Below are 15,632 nucleotides of genomic sequence, written 5' to 3' on the forward strand. Positions count from 1 at the left end.
CACACAGTGTCATAGGGGTTTTTGCAGCGGGGCAGTGAAAAAAGTTGTTACAACAAAAATAAAAGCGATTTGAGAGCAGGCCCTAAACCGAAGGAGTGGACCGATTGAACAATCTTCGAACTTAAACTAAGTTTGGACAAAATATTACGAAAGCCAAATTTTGGGCCGAAACGGTTGATCCGTTCGAGAGTTATTGTATGGTATACAAAGTAAGAACGGCGATGGTATCGCACACTGTATTGAAGTAAATCGGAACAATTAGTTTCCTTTCGTTTATGAAAGTATCAGAATATCTTAGCTGATAATACTCCCTTTGGGGCGTCATCGTTGCTCTCTCCGAAACATGTAAAATTACAGCAATCTCAGTTCGAAAAGTTGACCAAAAAAATGAAATCGTGGACCTATATTGTCTAATTTTTTCAAAAGATGTTTTGTAGCTACATAAATGTGTTGTACCTTTAGCGAAGACTAAATACCAAATTTCAGTTATTCCAGTTGAATAATGTGGCTAAAACTTAAAAAACACCGAAAACCGGGAGGTACAGTTTTATGGGGGCTATACGAAGACGTAGGCCTATACCGACAAATTTCTGGTGGGAAGCTGGATGCCCCCAACGAAGACCAAATACCATATTTAAACCATTTCGGTGAGATATTGGAGCCAAAATCTTCAAAATACCGAACATTATTAGGGCATTTCTACTTCTAAATACCAAATTTTCAGGGACATTGAGCCCACAATCTTCAAAATACATACCGAAAATCGGAAGGTACCGTTATGTGGGGACTATATGAAGACGAGGACCTTTACCGCCAAATTTCAGTTGAAAAGTTTTATATCCCCAACGAAGACCAAATTCCAAATGTCAGCCATTTCGGTGGAATATTGAGGCTAAAACCTTCAAAATACCGAAAATCGGGAGGTACCGAACTAGGGGGGCTATATGAAGACGTGGATATATAGCGACAAATTTCAGGTAGAAAGTATTATACCCCCAACGAAGACTAAATACCAAATTTCAGTCATTTCGGTGTGATAATGAGGCTAAAACCTTCAAAATACCGAAAATAGGGAGGTACCGTTCTTTGGCGCTATATCAAATCGTGGACCGATATAGCCCATTTTCAATACCAAACATCCTAGGGGTAATATAAACTTCTATACCGAATTCTATCTTGAAAATTGCGAGCTGTATCTTGATTTCAACGGACAGACAGACGGACGGACACACAGACATGGTTATATCGACTTAGAATTTTATGCTGATCAAGAATATACTTTATAGGGTCTCCGATAAATATTTCGATGTATTACAAAAGGAATGAGAAATTCAATTATACTCTCGATATTATGGTGGATGGTGTAATAAATGTACCTTCCATAGTATGGTTGAGGAAACGAAACACGAAATCAGTTTCAGACAATTTGTAGTCTATTTAGCCCTGCCCACCTCTCTTTCTGGCCGGCTGAACCGATTAGGTTCAAAATTAGGTCTTAGTAATATTTTGTCCAAACAGAGATCAAGTTCTAAGATGGGCCATATCGGTGCACTCTTTAGTTATCTCCCCCACTAAAGTACACAGTTTGTCGCCAAAATGGTGCGCACGATAACTCTTAAACGAGTAATATTTCTACCAGACATAGATCATGTTCGAATATGAAATATATCGGTACATTCCTCTGGGTACCTACCACACAAAATTTAAAAATTTGTCGCAACAGTGCAGTTTAGGGACGTGCCACGAATGCTTTTTAATTTCTTTCGCAGTATGTTGCTTTCTGAGATAAACTAAAAAAAATAATGAACACGATAATTTACCAATTTAATATCCGATTTGGTCGAAACTGTGCACATAGTAAATTTTCTTCCAAACGTACATCAAGCTCCGAAAGTGTTTAGATTGGACAAAATTTTTAGCTGAAATTATGATTTCATGTATTGATGAATATTTCAAAACCGAATTTCACATATTCCCGTCACATAGTCTGTAAATAAGTTCCTTTCTCTCTTGGTAAACCACGGTACCATACGATACATGTAACTGAGTTTTCCAAGAATGGGCTCACTAAACCTACTAAGCGATAATTTCTGTGGGTTTAAGAAGACGATGTTTTTTTTTGCATGTTTAAAAAAGAATTTAATAAAACTTTCCCTTTAGAGTATGTGCAGATTATTCGACATATTTTCGGAAACAATTCCCAGAAATATTCAGAGAATTCTCTAAAGAAATTTTACTGAAATCGGTTTCATTTGTAAGGGAAATTTACAGAATTCCGCAAATTTTCTGATTAAACATCAGAAAACCTCGAAAAAATTCTGATATCAGAGCACTCGGCACTCGGTTGTCGTAGTTTATTATTGTTGGTATCCATGTGAGCCAAACAATTTAAAATTACATTCACTTTTATTCAAAATCAAATGCTGCGCGATGGTATAACCATGGAAATAAAATTTCATAATGTTGTTTTATGTTATCATTGAGGTATAGAAGTTCCTTGAATGTTTCGCTTTCTTTGTTATCTCCAAGCAGATTATCGATGTTGGCATCTTTAGTAGGTGGAGCCAGTACAGCGGGCAAAGCATTCCACACCGCAAAGACGCCTTGAACAGAACAAATGCTTACAAATCATCCGTTACATATTTATAATTATGCCTTACCCCAAGTGCTGCTATGATTTATCAGAGCACGATGGATATCACCCAGTGTTGGTATTGTTTTCGAATATTTCAACAATTTCAAATGTTGTTTTAAATTGTTGTGGTAGTATCGAATCAGTTCGTCAAAACAATTTATTTTTACATTCAATTTCGCTGAAGTCATTAAGAAATAGATAATATCCTGGGCAACGGAACTATAACATGGCATTTGAAGATCAACAAAGTAGGAATCCTTGAGATGACCTTCATCACCATATTGGAACATGATGTTATTGCTCCAACAATCACCATGATTTAAAACGTTGAATTCATTGGGATCAACGGAGGCCTTTTTGAAGAAGTTTTCGGTAAATATTTCTCCCAACTTTTCCATTTTCTCGCAATATAATTCATGGCCTGGTAGGGTTTTAGCTGACTTTATAACATACTTGGCACATGTTAACATTAAAGTTCGTATAAGCTCAAAGCCGTCTTTATTGGTTAAACCCTGCACGTATTGTTCAGGATAGGGGCCTCTGTTGTCCATTCTCACGGCAGAGGCGGCATGCCATTGAGCCAGTCTTTTGAGCACCAGTTTACAGTGTTCTATATCTAATCCATCTTGCTCTTGCAATTACGAAAACCTTTCTTTTTTAAATCTTCCAATAAAACATATTCCTCTTCAATGGGTAGCTTGTAGGATTGTGGACTTAATTTTATATTTAAGCCTACCTCTCTGTACATTTGCTCAAATTCCCGAACAATTTCGTTATAAGTAAATGACTCTATGCTAAACATTTTAAATTTAGACATTTCCTTGCGATACAACTCTGAATCGAGTGGTACCTTCATCATTAGACTTTCCTCCATAGATGTGCCATCGTTGAGCGCCACTTCAATTTGGATTTTCAACATTGTGGTGGCATAATTTTCACCCGGTGGCAAAGCACCAAATGCCTTGAAATCTTTAATTTCTTTAAAATTTGGTATTGTATTGCGTAATACTTTTTCGAAAAGACTCGGTTTGATCCAAGACGGTACGATATTATTGTCAGTCATATTTTGTCTGTTGTGTAGTTGCGGCTACTTTGTGTTGTGAGTTAAATAATAAACTTGTCGACTAGTTGTTCCGACGAGAACTAAACAAATACTGAACTTAAATGTATGATAACAATAGTAATAGGTGAGATTGCTGTATATTAGTCTAAACCGAAATTTGGATAGATCTTAATAATATTAAAAATAAATCGTCCACTAGAATTTCCAGCAGCCTAAGTAAATAAATATTTTATGACCATTAAGAGTTCTTATCATAAAATTGTTTTAAATCGGTTAACAAATGGCTAAGTTATAGTGGTTTATGTCTGAAAAACCCCACGAAAACCTATAAAGAAATTTCTCATAATTTTCAAAATAAATATTGAACAAAACAAAAAAAAAACATTATATTTTTGAAAATTATGAGAAATTCCTTTATAGGTTTTTTGTGGGTTTTTTCAGACATAAACCACTATAACTTAGCCATTTGTTAACCGATTTAAAACAACAATAGCTTATTCAAAAGACATTATTCACCCCTTTAAAAGGAAGAAGGATCAAAAGAAATCCGTTGTGGAAAAAATAAGATATGCCCGTTTAAATTTGAAAATGTAAGAAACCCAGATTTTCACTACTTTTACCGTTATAAAAAAATAGAACGAAGTGGCCCAAACGAAATAAAGGCATTGTCGTTGTCCATGGATCCCAACACGATATAATTTTGCATCAGAACACTTGAATATTTTTCGGGTCAAATTTTGTAGCACAATGTCATTTATCGACATTTTCCGAAAAGTTTGCACATTCTTAAAGCCAAAACTGCCTGAAGGAGCGTTCCAATGCTTTTGCGATGTATTAGAGAGTTTTCAGTTACTGTCTTGGCTACAATGTTTGTCTTTGTGTTGGATCGGAAATCCTAATGGTTTGGCTGTTATATGCCAAAATATCCAAAAAACGTCAATAAAAAACTTAAAGTCTAAATCGGGAGGCTCGATTTTCACGGTAGATATATGGTCCAGTGGACTTTTTTCCTCAGTTCAATCCCAGGAATCAGAAACGCGAAGGGCTTATTAAGGTTTTTTTTGCTTCCACACAAATCGCCCCACCCTAGTTTCCATATTTCTTGAACACATCAAATAGAAGATAGTGTTTAAGATCCCTCATGCAGCGGTAGCTGTTATCACCAGGGTTGTGTGTGCATTACGTGTTGCAATTACGAGCGGTCGCACACAAGGTTTTATGACCATTTTTATGACACACACGATATGGGAAAATTCTTCATTGATCAACGGGTTGTTTGGTTTGGTCAATGAAGAGTTTAGAGATAAGAATTATTGATTGTCTAGGTTAAGAAATAATTTGTGAAGTAGCTTTTTAATCTATCTACAGACTAGCTGTGGCAGTCTGTTGGATGCATCGAGCATCGCATACACTTTAATATGTAGAGTTGGTCTATCGAGCATTCGCTTTGGTGAAAGAGAAACCGGCGGCGGGACGGATATGACGAGAAAATACAAAGGAGAAGCGATAAACGAACGATATACGAGGAAGAACGAACGGAGAGGAAGAGCTAGCGGAGAAGAAGTTGAAGAAGACGAAGAATAAAAACAAACATACGACGAAGCAAAATCAGTGGAAGAACGAACGGAAAAAGAACGAAAAGAATACGAACGGGGAGCAAAGAAAATCAAATATTTAAGCAAGAGTGTGCTCAATTACAACAAATCCAAAAACGAATTTATAACGGCGGCGGGAAAAATGCGTTCGCATTATTCTTAAAACGAAGACGAGAGGATTAAAGAGTACGACGAGAGAAGACGAGGAATAAGAAAACAAGTAAAAAGTCGTTAAGTTCGGCCGGGCCGAACTTTTTATACCCTCCACCATAAAATAGTCTTAATTAAAATGGAATAATTAGGGTCGTTTTACAATTTTACGTGGAACAACTTTTCGACAATGTATAGACTCCTACTGCCACCCACTATTGCTTGAATTACACTGTGAACACAAATGTTTTGGAAGAGATAACTCCTTTTGGAGATGAAAGCCCTTGGTGTGTATATATTAAAAACCCCGAAGGACAGATGCGCCGTGAGTCGAACTTCAGCGTTATGGCGTGATGAAGTTTTTGCAAGAGCACTCAAGCAATAGTGAACAAAGATATAACGCTAATTCCTGATGGACCAAAGGGTCTCTAACAAAAATTTCATCACGCCATAACGCGGAAGTTCGACTCACGGCGGATCTGTCCTTCGGGGTTCATAATACACTCACCAAGGCCTTTCTTCCCCAAGAGGAATTTTCCGTGCCCCAGACTTTCACCTCCATTTTGTTGCACAGTGTTATCTAATCTAATCTAAAAAAATGTGTTCAGCGAGGTGAAAAGTACCACATACGGGGCTATATGAAAGAGTCAACCTATCTTTAAATTTTTTGGCGGAAAATTTGTATAGCTGCAGGGAACTTCAAGAGTCAAATTGAGGGTAGTTTCATCAAAACAATGTATACCCTCAAAAATGGACCCATGATGACGAATTTTAGTGAAGAAATTTCGTGACCACTGAAAATTCCCGAAAATCGGGTGGTACAGTTATATGGGGCGATATACCAAAACATGGACCTATATTGAGGATTATTTTTGAATAGACAAAATTTTAGCTAAAATTCTCAAAATACCGATCATTACAGCTAGTTCGGTTAAAAATTGCAGCTAAAATTCTCAAAATACCGAGAATCTGGAGATACCGTTATATGGGGGCTATACCAAAACATGGACCTATGTTGACGATGTTTGGTGGAGATGTTTCATGACCACTGAGAACCTCAAATGTCAAATTGCAGATAGTTCGGTTACAAATTGTAGCTAAAATTCTCAAAATACCGAAAATCGGGAGGTACCGTTTTATGGGGGCTATACAAAACATAAGCCTATGTTGACGATGCTTGGTGGAGATATTTCATGACCACTGAGAACCTCAAATGGCAAATTACAGCTAGTTCGGTTAAAATTTGTAGCTAAAATTCTCAAAATATCGAAAATCGGGAGGTACCGATATATGGGGGTTATACCAAAACATGGACCTATGTTGACGATGTTTCGTGGAGATGTTTTATGACCACTGAGAACCTCAAATGTCAAATTGCAGATAGTTCGGTTAAAAATTGTGGCGAAAATTCTCAAAATACGGAAAATCGGGAGGTACCGTTATATGGGGACTATACCAAAACATGGACCTATGCCCATATCCTTTGGGATATAAGTTTGTTGATCACTAGGAACCCGAAGCGCCAAATTATAGCTAATTCGCTCTGCAAATGTTGCGAAGAACGTCAAAATACCTCAAATCCGGAGTTACCGTTATATGGGGGCCATACCAAAGAGTGGACCGATATAGCCCATCTTCGAACTTAAAAAAAAGACCCTCGGGTGCAAAATTTCAGCACTCTATCTCAATTATTGCGGACGCTAGAGTGATTACAACAGACGGACAGACGGACGGACAGACGGACATGGCTAGATCGTCTTAGAATTTTATCCTGATCAAGAATATATATACTTTATAGGGTCCCAAATTATTAGTTCGATGTGTTACAAACGGAATGACAAACTTAGTATACCCTCCATACTATGGTGGAGTGTATAAAAAACTACGACAGAAAACGTGAGGAAGATCGAGATAGGACGAAATCAAACGATTACAAAACCGAAGAAGCAACATTAATTATTTTTAAAACCATCGACTCTTCAAATGCAAAGCCGTGAAGAGCTGTATAGAGATCACAATATATTCGTTAAAAAGTGAAAGCTATGGCACAGGCAGTAGGATTGAGGTGTCTTAAAAGGTTCAGTTGGCAGAGATAAGAAACACAATAGCGGAAGGAAAATACGTGGAAAGTGAATACCTTTTGAAGGAATTATTTGATAAGTTGGATAACCAGATGTGGAGACTCGAGGACATCTATACCAAGATAGCACTTAAAGGAGGAGCGGATTATTTTTTGAAGGAAGAGTGGGAGCGGCCGGACATGAATATAGTTCTAGAGCAGAGGAAAATTAGGAAGAAGTTGTATGAAATGAAGAATAAAGTATACGATCGTCCTAAATTTAATTTTTTCAATTAAATCGAAGGAAAATTTAACGAAATCGTTTAGTTATGGAAACAGCGGGAAACAAAAATACTCCTTGTCACCAGCAGTTGAAACATCTTCCATTACTGCTACGCCAAAGAAAAAACCTGAAACAAACAATACCAAAGAATATACTGCGGAAAGCGAACTGACGCCGAGATTCACAGTTAGCAAATCATATTCGGTGGAGAAAAGGATGCAAAAGAAAGAACTAAGCAACGAGCCAGGACATGAATCAGCGGCAGCAGCAACAAGTGACCAGAATTCTTCAAGTTTATCTCCTGAGGAAGATGATTCCACTAAAAGTACCAACACATCGTATGTGCCATCGTAAATTCGTTCCAGACGATAACTTATATTTAATATTGCATATGAGCCCTTCATTCACATAAATGTCCAGTGGCAACTTAAGGGCAGCTGTTTTCTCCATCCACCTTCTTATAATGTATATCTTATATACCTGATAAAGCTATAGCTATCGATACGTTGCCTTCTTATTTAAATACTTGCTTTCCAATAAGACCAAAGTTTCGCTATGCATAACACCTGGTATTTCCATTGATTTGTAACATATTTAAGAAAGTGGGAGTGGTCGGGTCTTATGGTTAGTAAACTTTACATATATATCGCATTTAAAAAATAGGAGACAGGGTATAATCAACACCTCCGAAATTTAACTTAATGTATAGCCTTTAGGAATCCAAGGGCCATCCCTGTACATCATCTGAAAATTTCATGGAAAGAAGTTTTGAAGATATAACATATATAAAAAAATGGGCGTGGTCGGCCACCATTGTCTATCGATCGGATGGTAAAAGTTCGGAGCGGTGTGGTTCGGAAGGTGGAAGTTAGAAGCAGTGTGAATCGGATGGTGGAAGTCCGCAACAGGGTGGTTCGGAAGGTGCAAGTTCGAAGCAGAGTGAATCAGAGGGTGGAAGTTCGGAGCAGTGTGGTTCGGAGCGGTGTAGATCGGAAGGCGGAAGTTCGGGCGGGATGGTTCGGTGGGTGGAAGCTCGGAGCGGGGTGGCTTGGAGGGTGCAAGTCCGCAGCAGTTTGGTTCGGAGCGCGGTGGTTCAGAGGGTAATATTTCGGAAGAATTAATTCAATCGTTCATTTCAGTTTAGCTCAAATAGCGTTTTTTATTAAATCAGACATAGAGGAGGTACCCCGACCCTCCGAAATTCAACAGAATACCATCAAACTGAAGCAAGTGTTTATGTATAGGTGAAAAAACAACAACCACATGATGTTTATCAGTCGTGTTTTGCTCATGTACACTGTGAATGAGGGAGAATGGTAAAAGCAAAACAACTCAGTGGGCGCCCGCAGTATACAGATGGGCGACCCTGGTCTATACGGAACATACAAACAAACAAACATACTAACATACACACATTGTTAGACACACATTGTCTTTTGTATATTAGACTAGCAAAATGCCCGCTACTTCGTACGCGGAAAATGAATAAACTACAAATAAACACTATTTAATATGAATGTTCACGTTCGTGAAACGCCGTTAATTTCGGACGAGCGGGCGGCGGGACCGATCTGGTAACCCTGTGTCGAAGGATCTATTTTAATATGGCAACACCCTTTGAAGATGTCACTGGTAGCAGTTTTTGTTGTAATAATTGAAGTTACAAATATAGTTGATTTCGGTCTTTTAGCGCGAAGACGCTGTTGATTAAAATTATTAAGTAATAGTTGAATTTCGTTGTTCGAGCGCGTAGTTGTTTTTGGCGCTATTGCATTAATAAATTGAATTTAAATATTGGAAAATTTTGGTTAATTAATAATTCGATTAAATTAAAATAATTTTAAGTTTAATATAAATAAACATTTTCCGGTTTTCTTGTGGATTTTCTATAATAATAAAAGGAAAGTGTTTTATTTACACCCGATATAGTTCGGTAAATAAAAAGTGTTTTCGTTTTGTCACTATTTCTTTTGCAAGTATTGTGCCTTTTTTCCTATCTTCGTTGGCTCCAGTTTTGCTCCCCGGTTGCCGCTCTTTTTTGTTGTGGGATTTTGCCCAATTTGTTTCGTATCTAAACATTGTCCTTCGAGCCGGATAAGGAGCAAGAGGAGCAAATTTGGCTTATTTTGGAGAAAAGGTATTTATTTGCATTAATTTTAATATAAATTTCATTCGTTTTATTGAAATTTTATTAAAATTAATTAAATATTAATTTGCATTAAAATTGCATTGTTGGCCGACCACCTAATACTTCTGATACGTGGTTGGTAACGCGGTTCAACTGATCGTCGTTTTGAGAGAAAAGCACTAACAACTATCACTGTTGTGATTCTTCTTCCTATTCGCTCTTTGTTTAGTTTGTTTTGGTATTTTATTCCATTGGGAATTTAATTGGAAAAATAATAATTTGTATTTAATAATAAAAACAATCGGACAAGTGGATTGAAGAAAAATTGTTATAAAAATATTGTGAAAATTTTATAAATATTTGTGGTGGTCGCTGTTGTGAAAAAAAGTGGAAATAAATTAGTTGAAAGTTTATGCGATTTTGGCATCTCATAGTTGTTGTTATAGTGGACAGACAATTTTAATAAATACGATCAGCGACTAATTCGTATTTTTGTGGAGCGTTCAAGTCACATTTTTTTTAAAGGAAAATTAAATTGCTTCAGTGCAAATAAAATTGTTTTCGTGCAATATCAAAACTACAGGTGTTTTGAATATTTTTAATTGCCAATATTTTCGATCATCCTACCTTGACAAGTTAAAAAGGAGACTTATAATAAGAAGATTTGTCATATTTCTTCCACGGATTATAACTTTTTGGAGTGCAGTTCTATCTTTTTATTGATTAGCGTGTGGCAGATGTTAGTTTAAAGCGTAGATTGGCAGTTTTACGTTCGCGTTTTCTTTGGTTTGTGAATTTTGCGTTTTGTTGTTACCAATTACATTTTTACTGTTAACAGATAAACACTAACAACTAACGTTGGTCTCCTTTTTGTTAGTTGGTTGTGTGTTTTGTTCTTTTTTTCCTTCTTACTATTATTTTTGCAAATCATTTTTATTATTTTATTAAATTAAAATATTTTTAAAAGTGAACAAGCAGAATTGAGGAAAAACGCAAAATAAAAACAATTTGTGACAGTAATCGCTAATGTTGTTGGTAAATAGCGAATATTTGGAATTGAAAACAGACGGACGAACATTTCTTTACATCTGTTATAATTCGTTTTATTCTTTGGTGCCAAATTTTGATCATCATAATTATAAAAAGTGTGTGACTGCTACCTAACTAAAAATATAGCAATTCAGTGCATATTTTTCATTTAATCCAAATAGCAGTTTTTTTTGTGTTTTTTGGATCCAAGTTGTGCAATATAAGTGAAAAGGAGACTTGTCGTAAAAAGGCGACTCCTCCTCTACTTAATAGCAACTTATTCTGGTTGTTGAAGATTCAAAGTTCCTTTGGATTTTCTGGTTTTAGGCAACTATTGACTTGCAAAGACATTTTACGATAAATAGAATTTATTTATTTGCATTTAGTTGCTTTTAAAAATTGTTTTTGTCATTCTATCGGAATTTGAAATTTCATTGAAGCAAAATGTCACAGCCAAAAATTTTCTTGAAATTTAAAAAGCTTGCCGCTCTATTCCTAGATTTTGAGCAGGAATATACTGCCATTCTTCCTAGTAACCATACGTTGTTCACAATAGAACTGAGAAAGGAAGAATTTAAGGGACTTTGGCAGAAAGTTAAGGCAGCTTATGAACAGTTGTGTGTTGAGTGTGACGGAACAGATGAAGAAACGGAAGCGTCAGCACTGTTTAGGCAATGTAGAGAAGCCTACATCGTATGCGCCGCCCAAATGGGTGAGTTATCGCAGACATTTTCAAACCAATCCGCTCTGACGTCCACACAACTCACAACTAACCAGGCAACAGACTCGTTGAAAAATATAACTTCCGGTCATCATTTGCGCTTACCGCCATGTACTACGGAGATATTCTATGGTGACTATCTCTCTTGGCCGTCCTTTAGGGACATGTTCTCTGCGGTGTATATTGACTGCAAATATATCACCCCCGTTGAAAAGTTATTTTATTTGCGCCAAAGTACGCAGGGTGAAGCCTTGGAAATAGTAAAGAAATCTCCACTCACTAATAATGGTTTTCAAAATGCTTGGGCGAACCTTAAAGACAGGTATGAAAATAGACGAATATTGGTAAACAGCCAGTTAAAAATACTTTTTAGTCTGGAATCCGTTAAAAATGAGTCGGCAGAAGGAATCAAACGTTTGCAAAGAGATATAAATAATTGTATTACTGCCCTAAAATTACATGAGATTAACATAGACAGTTGGGACCCAATATTCGTATTTTTGTGTTCCACTAAACTTCCAGTAAATACCTTGTCGCTGTGGGAACAAACCGTTAGTAATAAGACTGAGATTCCCAAATGGTCAGATTTGGATGATTTTTTAACCGCAAGGTTTCAATCATTAGAAACCGTGTATGATTTGAAAAATATACAGCCATCACATGTTGATGATTGCATTAATGCGCCTTCCTCAAGTGGAAGTATGGACCATTATGGCTCAAAGGTGAAAAAACGGTCTTGTTTTGTTTGTTCAGAAGATCACATTTTGAAATATTGTCCAACATTTTTGAAAATGAGCCAGAAAGAGAAATTTAGAGCTGTTAAAAGGAACAGTTTGTGTATAAGATGTTTTAGTAGTAATCATTTACTTAAGGATTGTCTAAGTAACTCTAGCTGCTCCAAATGCCATGGAAAACATCACACTATGTTGCATCGGGAATCACAGTCGAATTCGGATTCCAATGATGACGTGGATGTTAGGCCAAGTACAAGTCAGCAGGCAAGGGTACAGAATTGTTTTGCTAATACTCGAAGCCAAGTTTTATTGGGAACTGCCATTGTTAATATTGACGTTAATGGTGTTTTATTTTCGGCTAGAGCATTGATCGACTCTGGGTCTCAAGCAACTTTCATTTCGGAGAGGTTGCAGCGAAAACTGAAGTTGCCAGTTGAAAAGATAAATGCAAGGATTTCAGGCTTAAATAATGCTTCTGCAGGGTCATCGGTTCAGCAATGTAAATTCGTTTTAAAATCTCCACATTTGGAGAATATGGCAATTCGAGTTTCTGGTTTAGTTTTGCCGCATTTAACTGATAAGCTGCCAGGTTATTCTATAGTCGTACCAGATTCATTTTCGTTGGGTAATTTACCGTTGGCAGACCCAAAGTTCGGAAAAAGTAGCGAGGTCGATATTTTGATTGGAGGTGATATATATCCCCAAATTTTGTTGGATGGAGTTAAGAGAAATGTTTTAGAGTCACTGGTGGCCCAGGAAACTATTTTTGGTTGGGTGCTAACGGGACCAATTACCGAGTCGAATTCGCTGGCGTCCTGTTGCACTTTCGTAGATAAAATTCGTACATACAGTCCACAAATCAAGAGTTTCGAAGAAGAACGTTGTATATGGTTGCCAGATTTACGATCAGTTGATAAATTGCCGACTTTAAAGGGAAAGGGACTTAGTTCGTCCGTACCCCTATCGTTGAAAGGACAAAGATTGTCCTACTCATGTACCGTGCTAAAAGGACCTCGTTCGTCCAAGGCCTTTGTAGATAATGGACCTCGATCGTCCAAAGTTACATCGAATAATTATTCGAAAGTTGTGTCTCAAAATGGACCTAGTTCGTCCAATGAGAAAACTAAAAGTGGACCTAGTTCGTCCAATGGTACTGCTATAGGTGGACCTTGTTCGTCCAATCCTATATTGAATCGAAGTCTTAGAATGGAACCAGTTTTACCGAAGGTCGGCGTCGTGATGGGACCTACCAATTACAGAAGGAAGCCTGTTAAGAATGAAGACAAGAAGAACAGTATGATGCCAATGAATGGACCCTGCGTCAGAAGGTTGCATTGAGGTCCAATACGGAATCTTGCTGGTTGCTGAATGTATAAATTGATATTGGTAATCGTGGCGAAGAGCCACATCATTTATTTTAATTTCTTTGTTTTTTTTTTTTTTCTTTTTGTTCGAGTCGTTTCAGAATTTGTGATTCCGAAAGACTGAACGGGGGCCGGGATGTTCACGTTCGTGAAACGCCGTTAATTTCGGACGAGCGGGCGGCGGGACCGATCTGGTAACCCTGTGTCGAAGGATCTATTTTAATATGGCAACACCCTTTGAAGATGTCACTGGTAGCAGTTTTTGTTGTAATAATTGAAGTTACAAATATAGTTGATTTCGGTCTTTTAGCGCGAAGACGCTGTTGATTAAAATTATTAAGTAATAGTTGAATTTCGTTGTTCGAGCGCGTAGTTGTTTTTGGCGCTATTGCATTAATAAATTGAATTTAAATATTGGAAAATTTTTGTTAATTAATAATTCGATTAAATTAAAATAATTTTAAGTTTTATATAAATAAACATTTTCCGGTTTTCTTGTGGATTTTCTATAATAATAAAAGGAAAGTGTTTTATTTACACCCGATATAGTTCGGTAAATAAAAAGTGTTTTCGTTTTGTCACTATTTCTTTTGCAAGTGTTGTGCCTTTTTTCCTATCTTCGTTGGCTCCAGTTTTGCTCCCCGGTTGCCGCTCTTTTTTGTTGTGGGATTTTGCCCAATTTGTTTCGTATCTAAACAATGAAAATAGTGAATACTGAAAATTTTGATGAACTAACCCTATTCATTTAAGTACTGTTCGTACAACTTTTGTTCGAATTTCCAAAAAAAACCTTATCGCACTCCTACACATCAACAACGACCCACATTTTAAATTTCAGATTTATTATTTTACCCGTTTGCTAAATACGGCACAGCATTTAATTCCCCTTTAATTCGAATTTCCAAAACTGCGACATACAGTATCGGCCAAAACTAAAGCACCCCTCAGTAAATTTTTTTGAAATGATAATTTTTTTATGAAAACTGAATTTAAATTTATTTTTTATTTTTCTTTTAATTTATTTATATCTTTATAATTGAAAAATACAAAAATAAGGAGATCAGAATTTAATAAATAAAAGTTAAAATTCAAAAAACATTTTAGGTTGCAAATATAAGCGGACAAAACTAAAGCACCCCCCCATTTGAGGTACAGCAAAAACTATAGAAATCAATATTTCATTGTTTATCCTCTATTCTAGATGACACAATCACATCTTTTAGGCATAAAGGATACTCAATTATTAATTATTGCAGGCGAAATAATCGGTTTTCGGAAAATTTAGCTTAAATCCTCAAAATACTGAAAATCGGAAGTTACCGTTATATGGGGGCTACACCCAAACGTGGACCCAGGTCCACGATTTTTGATGGATATGTTTTGTGACCACTAAGAACCCTAAGTACCAAATTACAGCTAATTTAGTAGGAAAATAAATATCCGAAATACCGAAGATCGGAAGGTACCGCTATAAGGGGGCTATACCAAAACATTAGCCGATATTGTTCATATTCATCTAAAAATGATGCTATACCTCACCTCTCTCTCCATCAAACTGACAATTGCGGCAAGTAAACTCGCCTAATGTAAATTGGGACTTACTAAAACAATTGATAGATTTGTGTATCCTCTCTTCTATACGCTCTCTAAAGTGTATCTTTTATTTCCCCTTTTTTCCATATCCAATTTTCCTATATACTCAAAATCTGCAGTGTGACCATGTACTTTTATATGCTGTGCTAATGCAGTGCCTTCTTTTCCTTTCGTGATAATTTAGCCTTATGCTAAGCATTCGTTTTGTCGTTCCAAAATTTATCGTACACTTACGGTACCCATTTCCACAACCACATCCATATCTCAACCCTATACAA

General features: G+C 36.6%; 1 protein-coding gene across 1 annotated transcript; it reads right to left on the bottom strand.

Moving 5' to 3' along the window:
* Positions 1-3,251: 3,251 nt before the first annotated feature.
* On the bottom strand, positions 3,252-3,698 carry LOC141397517 (uncharacterized). Its single transcript, XM_073973938.1, has one exon. The coding sequence runs from the start codon at positions 3,696-3,698 to the stop codon at positions 3,252-3,254; it is 447 nt and encodes a 148-aa protein (XP_073830039.1).
* Between the last annotated feature and the right edge of the window lie 11,934 nt (positions 3,699-15,632).

The sequence above is a fragment of the Musca autumnalis genome, unplaced genomic scaffold, assembly GCF_047663935.1.
Source record: "Musca autumnalis isolate F117 unplaced genomic scaffold, ASM4766393v1 scaffold_1, whole genome shotgun sequence".
NCBI lineage: Eukaryota > Metazoa > Arthropoda > Insecta > Diptera > Muscidae > Musca > Musca autumnalis.